The sequence below is a fragment of the Ursus maritimus genome, unplaced genomic scaffold (assembly GCF_017311325.1).
Source record: "Ursus maritimus isolate PB19 unplaced genomic scaffold, ASM1731132v1 scaffold_1, whole genome shotgun sequence".
In the NCBI taxonomy this organism is placed as follows: Eukaryota; Metazoa; Chordata; class Mammalia; order Carnivora; family Ursidae; genus Ursus; species Ursus maritimus.
The window spans coordinates 9,739,933-9,751,016 of NW_024423343.1; the positions used below are offsets into that span (position 1 = coordinate 9,739,933).

The following is an 11,084-nucleotide window of genomic DNA, read 5'->3' on the forward strand; positions in this document are numbered from 1 at the left end:
TAGGGACTTGTTTAGTCATCCAACTTCTTGTGACAATGTCTTGAAATTAGGAGGTGAAACTAATCCTCACTCAGGGCGAGATTATGCACCCCCCTCCCGCTGTCCCCAGTTGCTCCTTACCCTCGGCAGCTTTCCCAGGAGGCATGGGAAGGAGAGAGGGCATAAGAGAGGGGGAGCGCTGCCTACTTAGAGATTCAGGCAGCAACAGCAAAAGGATTAGAATCCACCTTGCTTTGTAGATTCTCAAGGGCTTTGGTCACCCTTGGGCTCCCTATAAAGTGGCTAAGGGACTGATTCTGGTGGATGGCCTTGGGGGGGACTAGCCCTTTTCTCCCCCAACCACATCTGTTAGGACTGTGTCCGTATAGTTGTTTGTCCTGGCTCTGATGGCACTTGGCATGTCGTGCCGCGAAGGCTTCGTGGTGGCTGTCTCTGCATGCTAATAGGAGCTCTGCAGAATTAGGAGTGACGGCTCATTCATCCCTGTTCTGTGCCTTGCCCAGGCCTGGCATAAGGTCAGCACTTAGGAAATATTTGAATGAATGAGAGGAGCTCAAAATGAAAGTGTTCCAAGGGAGCGGGACCAGGTTAACTCTTCACCAGCGCTTATGCAGGGGGACCCTGACTCCTGATTTGTCTCCTGTATGATTAATAGGACCCCTCTCACTCTAAAAGTATCCTGTGTTGTTTTTTGTTTTGTTTTAAAGATTCCTGGTTTAGATGGTAAATGACATAGCTATCTACACTGCAGGTACATGTAAATATTAAGAGATTGGTGAATACATTTGAAAAAAAAAAAGTGCAACTCAATTTGTACAAAATGTATGGCCCATTTCTAGGGCTTCAGTGATCCCAGATCCCAGATCACAGGTTGAAAGGGACCTACAATGTCATTGGGCACGACCTCCATCCTGTTCTTTATAGCTTACTGTTTTAGTAGCAAATATCCTGGGCTTCTCGCTCTGTCAATGTCCAGTCCAATTCAAAATGCTTTAAACCTTTTCTTCCTGCCGTGGGCCCTAATGCTGTGGCTTCTTCAACTCTGACGCCATGGAAGGTCTGGAGTTAACTCTGTGTATGCCAGTAGCACATTCTGCGGATTCTAACAGTTGCAGATCGTTCTTCTTCATTTTGTAAAACAATATTTACTGCTGATAGGGAGTATAATAATAACAACTCTTATTATTAGAAGCCTATTACATTTTTTATATTAGAACTAGAGACTCAGCATAAGCATCTCCTCAGTTGTTTCTGATGACCCAAGTCATAGTCCATTCTTAGCTGTCAGACCATACAGCCCCAGAGCCCTATGAACAATAAGCTTTCTCTTCTACCTGATGGTATAGGTGTTTAGGCAACGTGTAGTCATCCCGTTGGGAAGCTTGAAGGCAAGTTCAGGGTTGTTTGGATTTTCATGAATCCCCATGAAAGGCACTGAGGCCATGCATGGTGGGGTCTTGTGAGCGTTTGCTGAGTGACTGCTGGGGCAAAGCGCTGAGCCAGAGACGGGAGTCGTTCACGTGGCTCTTACCCTTCAAGGTTCTTTGAGAGGAGGTTGGGCTGCTATCATCTGCAAAGGGAAGAAGATAATTGACATTGAGAAATTCGGAACAAGATCACAAAATGGAAGGACTGGTTTGGAGTATACACAAGGAAAGAAAACAATGATATAGAGACAAATGCAGGAAAATGGCAAAGTTGTTTTTTTTTTTAAGATTTTATTTATTTGAGAGAGCACAAGCAGTGGAGAGGTGCAGAGGGAGAAGAAGAAGGAGACTCCTTGCTGAGTGGGGAGCCAGATCCAGGGCTCGATCCCAGGACCCCGAGATCATGACCTGAGCTGAAGGCAGACACTTAACCCACCGAGCCACCCAGGCGCCTCAAAATGGCGGAGTATTGATTGCAAAGATGACACCACACGTACGATGATGATATGCAGCCAACACTCCAGACTCCCGACTGTTTTCCGGGCTCTTAGTCACTTTATGTGGATTTAACTTAGTCCTACAAAGTGGGCATTGTTACCCTCACCACCATGATCCCCATTTTTACCAGGGAGGAAACTGAGGCACGGCTGCTAAGGTAAGCTACGCGAGGTCAGACAGCTAGAAAGCTGCAAGCCTGGTTCAAGCACCGGCAGACTGGCCGCGGGGCCTGTGCTCTGGGCTGCTGTGCCCCCCCCCCCACTTCCCCCCCCCAGGGATATTCCCAAGGGCCAGCGGCTTCCAGACTACAAAGACTCCGCCACGCCCCACCCTCTCACGGACACAGCCTCAGGACTGGTATCTCTCCATTCCTCACTGGGCCACAGGCCCAAGGAGGATATAACTCACCCAGGACCACACAGCTAATAAGCCTTGAGGCCACTCTCTGACTTCCGTATTATTTTTGTAAAGCTTCCATTTTCTCTGTGCTCCCAGGGCCCTCGATTGCCTCAGGTGATCTGTAAGTAATGCTCTCGCTGTACTTGATGCCACTCAGACCACTGCTGGAACATTCCATCCAGTTCATTCCTCTGCATTTACAGGGTTCGGTGTGATGTAGGGACAGACTTTTGATTTTATTGCATAAATCTACTGAGGAAGACGGAAGTTCTGTCCCTGGAGGAGCCAGATACAATCTGCTCATAGGCAGGGCAGCAGCTCACTCCAGGGCCCACCATGGCTGTGCCTCCCCTGGCTTGAGGGAAGGGCGTCCCTGTTCTTCGTTGGCCAGGAGATAATGTGGCCAGCCACATTGCCACGGTCAAGTTTTCCTGCCAGAGAGCGTGTCACGCGTCGTGTTTTCTGAAGTCACTGACCTCGTCGAATCTTGATGTTTATGCCCAATGGGCTGATCTCAACCTTTTTCCTCTGCTTTTTACTCACAGTATTTTCAGCTGGAGTCTGTTACCGTGAGGAGGGATGGATGGGCTTTGTAAAACTTTGTATCAACTCTGTAAAAGGGTTTTCTCTTTGTCAGAGAAGGAGGATATACCCCTTTGGTGAATTGTGCCTGAGGTAAATGTGCAAATGATTTTGGGGAGTGAAGAAAACAGAATTCAAGGGCCTGTTAGCGATCGCCATCAAAGCTACAGCAGAACCTTTCAGGCTCTTGTCACCTTCGCATCAAAAATTATCCCCGGTACTGGCAAAGTTCATTTAAAGACGAGTTCATACTTTAGTAGAGTTAGTATTTTAATATAAGGTAATAAGCTGTGTTTAATATAATAGAAAAGTGATTTTAAAAAAACCTAGAAAACTGATAAAAAAAAAAACCCCAAGAGGTGATAAAAGTAGGTTTTTGTGATCCTGTTTTTGTTGCTGCTTTTTATTTTCTCAACTCTGCTCTTCCCCAATCTCCCCCCCGCCCCGGACTTTCTTCCTCTTCCCTGTCCTGGTGCACCGACCATCTCATCTCCGTGGAAGGTCGGCCAGGCCTCTGGAGTCCATAGATTTCATGGGGCATGCCCTAAAAACTCAGTATTCCACCAGAGGGAGCTGAGCAGCAAAGAGGAGACCAAACCCTTTTCTTCACAGAGATGCAGAATTTTGTATTGTTTCCCAATTTCCATTACAAGAAAAATTCAGACGTCACAGGAGGACATCTTCGTGTTTCCCTTTTTGATGTTGTTTCTTTTCTTGGAGGACCATATATAGCATTATCTATCTGCTTTATTTTTCCTGGCACAAGGGGTGCAATATTGCTAATGGATCAGGAGACCAGCAATGGAATTCCCTGCTTCCTTGTCTAGTGGGGTTGTTTGATTTAAAAACTCTGAAGTATATCTGAAGGAAATAAGTGCCTTGAAGAGATATCTGCACTTCCATGCTCACAGCAGCATTATTCACAGTAGCCAACACAGGGAAACAGCCAAAGTGTCTGTCGATGGATGAATGGTTAAAGAAGATGCGGTATATATACAGACGTAGTGAAGAGAAGGGCCATATGCACCCCAATGTTCATAGCAGCATTGTCCACAATAGCTAAACTGTGGAAGGAGCTGAGATGCCCTTCAACAGACGAATGGATTAAGAAGATGTGGTCCATATATACAATGGAATATTACTCAGCCATCAGAAAGAAGGATTACCCAACATTTGCAGCAACATGGACGGGACTGTAGGAGATTATGCTAAGCGAAATAAGTCAAGCAGAGAAAGACAATTATCATATGGTTTCACTCATTTATAGGAACATAAGAAATAGCAGGGAGATCAGTAGGAGAAGGAAGGGAAGAATGAAGGGGAGATAAACAGAAGGGGGAATGAAGCATGAGAGACTATGGACTCTGGGAAGCAAACTGAGGGCTTCAGGCAGGGGGGCACTGGGATAGGCTGGTGATGGGTATTAAGGAGGGCACGTATTGCATGGAACACTGGGTGTTATACGCAAACAATGAATCATGGAACACTGCATCAAAAACTAAGGATGTACTGTATGGTGACTAACATAATACAATAAAAAATTAAAAAACAAAAAAACACACACCCCCCCCCCAAAACACCCCCCAAAAAAACAAACAAAAAAAGATGTGGTATCTATAATGGAATACTGTCCAGCTGTATAAAAGAAGGAAATCCTGCCCTTTGTGGATGAACAGGAGGGCCTTATTCTACGTGATATAAGCCAGAGAGAGAAAGACAAATATTGTATGATCGCCCATTATTTGTAGACTCTAAAAAAGTTGAACTCATAGAGACAGAGTAGAGTGGTGGTTGCCAGGGGCTGGGGAGTTGGAGATATGGAGAGATATTCGTCAAAGGGTACAAAGTTCCAGTTGTAAGATGAACAAATTCTGGAGATCTAACATACAGCATGATGACCATCGTTAATAAAACTGTATTGTGTACTTGAAATTTGCTAAGAGACATCTTTTTTTTTTTTTTTTAAGATTTTATTTATTTATTTGTCAGGGAGAGAGAGGGAGCACAAGCAGGGGGAGCAACAGAGGCAGAGGGAGAAGCAGGTTCTCCGCTGAGCAGGGAGCCCGATGTGGGACTTGATCCCAGGACCTTGGGATCATGACTTGAGCCAAAGGCAGACACTTAACCGACTGGGCCACCCAGGCGTCCCCGCTAAGAGAGATCTTAAGTGTTCTGACAAGAAAGAGTGGTAGTGATGTGAAGTGGCAAATATGTTAATGAACTTGATGGTGGCGATCATTTCACAGTGGGTGCATGTATCAGGTTATCTCATTGTGTGCTTTAAATATATACACTTTTATATCATTTCACAATGTATACGTGTATCAGATCATCACGGTTTATACCTTACATATGTACAATCTTATTTGTCAGTTGTATTTCAATAAAGCTGGAAAAAAATACTGCCCTGGGGGTCACAGGTCTGGAGCCTGATATTAACTTGGCAAATGAGTAGGAGTGCGTGTGTGTGTGTGTGTGTGTGAGAGAGAGAGAGAGAGAGAAAGAGAGACACAGAAGGAGAGAAAACATGCTTTTGCATTCCCAATGTAACTTGAAAATGTTGCTCTTTCACATCTGTATACAAAATTGCGTTTCTTGGAGGCTTGTTGTGCCCCAGCCCTACTCGGTCACATATCCAGTCACATGTCCACAGTCCTCAAAATCTTTCATGTCTGTTCAGTTTTCTTCTCCACTCAAGTCACAGTGTCACTGGATTTGATGTAACATCCTTGTGGAAAGCCCATCTAACTCTCCAGCCTCGATGTGCCTCTGTCCCGCCAGTGGCCTCTCCCTTCACATCCGCCCCGTTGCTGCCATTCTCCCCCAGGACGGCGTCCCAGACAGAGTCAGCCCAAAGCCACTGACTTCTGGAATCTGTAAGTCTGACCCCCCACCCGTGCTATTGCCGTGTATCCCCAGCTCCTCACTCAACTCATTCCCGTTGCGTCTGTCCTTCAACTTGTGCCAGGACCTTCAGGGTCTTTCTTTTTTCCCCACTCAGCCACTCTCAGACCCAAGACAGTTCTTCTCTTTCTTTCCTGCTCAGTGATTTAATTCACACGATCCATCCCTGGACCCAGTCTCTTGCCTATACTCTCAGCTCCTTTTCCCCTTTGGACTTCCTGCTGCAACCAGCTCAGCAAAACCACAACCCAAATCTATCCAGGTATTGACCTTCTTCGTCCAAAACCCAGGCAGTCCAAAACCCATGCCAGGGGAAATCACCGGCCTGGAGACTGCATATTCATGGTCTCAAACCTCTGCTGGGTCCTCAGCACTACACAGTGAGTCTTTCAGGCTCCAATAAAACACCAGCGTCAGCCAGTTCCTAGTATGGCCTCAATTCCATTCTGCACACATTGTTCCAAGAAAATTGCCACCTCAGATGTTTAGAGCATGTTTTGATGTCTTTCTCTCTATGTTTGCCATGATTGAGAAGTACAGTAAAAATAAATTGACTTGAAGTATTTCTTGACTCCAGAAATCATCACAGATAGTGGGACTTGCCTCAAATATGCAAATTGCTTGTCCAACATGAGTAGAGAGAAAGGTGTTTCTGTGAAGGCTTTCATACAGGACATGCTGAGCTAACTTCTCCTTGTGTATCGGCTGATGATAATGTTTTTCTCACTGTTCACATATCTTTAAATAATTTGGCACAATTCTATATTAATCCTTTCAACAAAGCTATGATTTTGTGAGTGGGAAGTCTCAACGTTGTAGTGTAATCTCGAAACATGCAAATCAGAGCTCGAAACTGTGGAGGCAAAGACCTACCACAGTAGGATCAAAGCTGTGTTGACCTTACTTCATAAAAGCACACCTGGGCTGATATTAGCCTTTTATAGGGTTTTTTTGGTCTTATAACCTTTTAAAAGAGGATCCACACAGTGCTATAATTTAAGAAGTACATTGGAGCAGTGCCCATGTAAGCTGTGAAAAGAAATTGGTAGCTGGGGCTGTGGGAAAAGGCTTCTGCTGATGTTTCTTTTCGTGTAATTTTTCTTCAAGGCCTCTTTTATAAATATATGTTGGTAATTAAGATCTAATTTCAAGTGGGGGCTGTCCCTTGGAGGAGGAAGCCAGAGCTTGCAATCCAGGTCACTGAGTGAAAATATGCAAGTTCTGTGAACTCCGAAGTCCAGGGTGGGGCCATCATCAGAGGACCTGCCCTTGAGTCCTGGGAGGTATGAACACTCCTCTTGACTTGTTTGCTCCATCCTTTTATGGCCAACTGCTTGGTTTTCGTGTGGATTGAGCGGAAGCCCGAGTCTTATTAGAGCTCTGCTCTTAGCCAATTTCGAGACATGAATATAAACCCTCAAAAGCTTGCCTTTAGTTTTATAATGTATTTAGGAATTACCTTCTGTGTTCTTATTTTTTATTAAATGTCCTTGAGTGTTCAAATGAGACATTTCAAAATGTAAAAAAATAACCAAAAATAAAAACAATGATAGCAAACACAGCATAAGATAATTTGGCTGTAATTAAACCCTGTTTTGGGATGCCTAGATGGCTTAGTCAGTTGAGTGTCCAACTCTTGATTTCTGCTCAGGTCATGATCTCAGGGTCGTGAGATCCAGCCCCACTTCAGGCTCCATGCTCAGCAGGGTCTGCTTGGGGTTCTCTCTCCCTCTCCCTCTGCCCCTCTTCCTGCTCATGCTCACGCGCTCTCTCCCTCAAATAAATAAATAAATCTTAAAAAAACCCAAACAAACCCTATTTTGTCCTTTCCAAAGGCTGCTCCCATTGCCTTGTTTCATTTCCACATGCTTTCCTTGGAGCCTACGTGGTGTGGTCCTAGAGGTTCTTAAGCTCAGTGTGCGTTAGTACTTGGAGAGTGTGCTCAGGGCGTAGAACCAGGTCCATTCCCAGTGCCTGACATGCAGAAGCCTGGGATGGGGCCCAGGTATCCACGATACTCAGAGACTCCCCAGATGGCTCTGCTGCAGGCAGATCAGGGTGGTCACAGACACACTCTGAGAAACCCATCAGAATCTACCCCTGGAGCGGAAGTCTGGAGACTTGGCCCCGAAGTTTTAGATTCTTTGGATTAGTGACTTAATTGCTTTGGAATTTAGTTTTTAAAACTATGAAGCGGTGAGTTGAATTAGGCTATTTTACACAATTTTTCTAGATAGTTTCTGACAGTTTGTTCCAAAGAAATGCCTGTATGACTGAGTAGTGAAAGGTTATAATTTCATTAAATAACATTTTAAATTTTATGTTAGCCTTTTGGCCACAGGCTTAGCAGGTCTCAGTAGATATATAAATCCTGCATTTGATCAATTTATTTAAATAGTTAGAACAGAAAATATCTTGGTATACTTGGATTGGAGTTAAATTCATATCACATATGAAGATACACATTTTTAAGCCTCTCTTTCTGCCCTTCCACCCAATACATGTGGCATAACACGCAAGTGCAGATTGAAAAAGAGAGTTGAATACCCGGGACATGTTTTCCATATGGATATCCAATTGTCCTGCACCAGTTGTTAAAAAGAGTATTCTTTCTCCATTAAATTCTTTGACAGCTTTGCCAAAAATCAATTGCCCATATGCACGTGTCTGTTTCTGGACTCTGTTCCGTTGATCTACTTGTCTGTCTCTAGGCCAATACTATATTACCTTGATTATCCTAGGTAATCCGTACTATCCTGTAGTTTGGAAATTAGTTAATGTAAATCCTCTTTGTTCTTTCGCAAAATCAAATGCTTCTTGTAGTCCTTTATATATTTCCATATAGATTTTAGAATCATTTTTTTTCCTCAATAGCTATAAAAAAACCCCTGCTTGGATTGTAACTAGGATTGCTTGGAATCTATGGATCAATTGGGAAAGATTAGACATATAAAACAAAGCAATTTTACCCACTGTCATGTTAGCTTTTGGTTTTAAAGGATTGCTCTTAATTTAAGGAAGAGAAATCCTCATTAGCAAATGTATATTCTGAATAGAAAATAGATCATGAGTGCAAATTTCCACTAATATGCTTCATGTGGCATCTATCCTAGTTACTTCCATGGTGATGAGAACATTAAATAATTTTCTTAGGGCATCTTAGTAATATTTGAAGAAATTAAATTAAGTAAAATGTACAAATTAAAAATGAGGATATCTCCATCTTAACCAAAAGGCCAAATGCCTCCATGTCCATTCAAGATAATTAAAAGGATAGTGTCCAGCCTGATTTTTGCTCTTAAGAACAGTGGTCAATATTTAACAACTGACTCTCCAGACAAAAAAAAAAAAAAAAAAAAAAAAGAAAAGAAAAGAAAAAGAAAAAGGCCCTGATCTGTAGCATGTGCCAGTTTCTGTGGTGTAAATGCTCCCACTACAGCTATTTTCAAGATACCGAGGTGATGTAAAGCTGAGGAGAGATCAAACTAGCACCCCATTTTACAGAACTTTCCTCAGACAGACACAACAGATGTGAATAGCTCCAAAAACATAAATGATAATAAAGTGTAATAAAATAATTAGGAAGGGATGGGGTTTGAGCATTTAACTTTGTTTTTAATATAATTTATTTAATAGTAGTCTGTTTAATTTTTAGTAATGGCTGTGCTTAACGACTGGCTCACAAAATTCCTGAAAATGTCCAATTGACAAGCTGGTAGGAGCTGGCCCCAGCGCACCACTGTGGGCCAAGAGTAAGGAGGAAAGCGTTTTTTTGTTTTTTGTTTTTTAATTTATTTTTTTAATTTAAAATTTTTTAAGGAGTTATGCAGTTTTTTAAAAGACTTTGTCAGAGAGAGAGAGTGCTCAAGAGAGCACACAAGCAGGGGGAGCGGTAGGCAGAGGGAGAAGCAGGCTCCCCGCTGAGCAAGGAGCCTGATGTCAACGGGGTCCCAGGACCCTGGGATCATGACTGAGCCCAAGGCAGACGCTTAACCGACTGAGTCACCCAGGGGTCCAGGAGTTATGTGTTTTTAATATCAAACGGTTAACGGTTAATGAGTCCATTGTCAACTAAAACAAGAGTAGTGGTATCTTGTAATTTTAAATCCTTGATTCAACAATTCTCAACTGGTGGGGTTGCACAGACATTATATTACTACTTCATAAATTAAATGTTTGGTCCAACCGTGTGTGTGCACGCCCGCGTGTGTGTTGAAGGGATGGGACCGGGATGACCAGCTGGAACTTTTCCTCAATTAGGGCAGGATGAGTGAAGTAGCCGCACACCAGCCCAGACAAGTACTAGCGCCTCACAGAAGTTTCTCATCACATAGCAATGATCGTCTAGGCCGGTTCCAGGTGATGAGGGTGGAGAGTGTTTTATTTTGGGGGAGGGCAGAGGTGTCTGTGCCATTAGTCATGCGGGCACAGGAGCCACAGTCTGGTCAGCGGGAAGGAACAGCCGCAGAGGTTTGCACCGCCAGGCCAGGAAGGGGTGTCTGTGGCTCCCTCTTCCATCCCATTGGCTGCACCTAGTCACATGACCGCACACAGTCACATGACCACACCCAGCCGCAAGGGAGGTTGGGAAATAGTCTGTGTATGCCGAGTGGAGCAACAAAACCGATTTGGGGGAAACAGGTGTAGCTCCAGTCACTTCTTCCCTCGTACTTTCTTAGCTGTCCTGATGCAGCATCATCTGGGGGCCTGTTGGCCTGGAGATCCGGAGAGTTGAATTTAGAGGAGTTTTATCATTCATTAACTGTGCTCTTGGCCCAGTCCTGTCCCCTCTCTGGGTCTGTTTCCTCGGTTGTAAAATTCCGAACTTGCACCAGGTCCTTCCTAGTTCTGTGACTCTCCTGTTTACTCACTTCATCCTCTCGACTCAGCATTCCCTGTTCTTGCTTCTTTCCGTCCTGCTCTCCTGGGGGTGGCTTTTGTTCATCGTTGGTCCTGATATGAACCCCAGTGGAGACTGGTGTTTTCTGTGACTTGGCAGATCTGTCCACCTGCCTGGCTGGGCCCCAGGGCCGAGGAGCACAGGGCACTTCTGACTCAGGGGTTCTGAGGGACTGAGCGCAGCTGTTCTGTCTTGGGAGAATGGTGTGTGTGCAGTTCAGGGGTTTGTCGGGATGCTCTTGGCATTTTGCTTCCCTCAGGAAAATGCCAAGTTCGATATGCAGCTGCCAACATTTTGCTCCAGCAAACTGTCCTCTGAAGACTTACAGCGTGCCACAGAGGAACATAGCCTCTGCGGTCAGTCGCCAGGGTTCA

General features: G+C 44.3%; 1 protein-coding gene across 1 annotated transcript in view; it reads left to right on the forward strand.

The window, feature by feature from the left end:
* Positions 1-11,084, forward strand: part of DNER (delta/notch like EGF repeat containing) — a 239,418-nt gene that overhangs the window by 1,814 nt on the left and 226,520 nt on the right. Inside the window, exons 2-3 of the mRNA XM_008690561.2 lie at positions 2,003-2,082; positions 2,201-2,282. Coding sequence (XP_008688783.2) covers positions 2,003-2,082; positions 2,201-2,282 — 162 coding nt within the window. The remainder of the gene's footprint in view (positions 1-2,002; positions 2,083-2,200; positions 2,283-11,084) is intronic.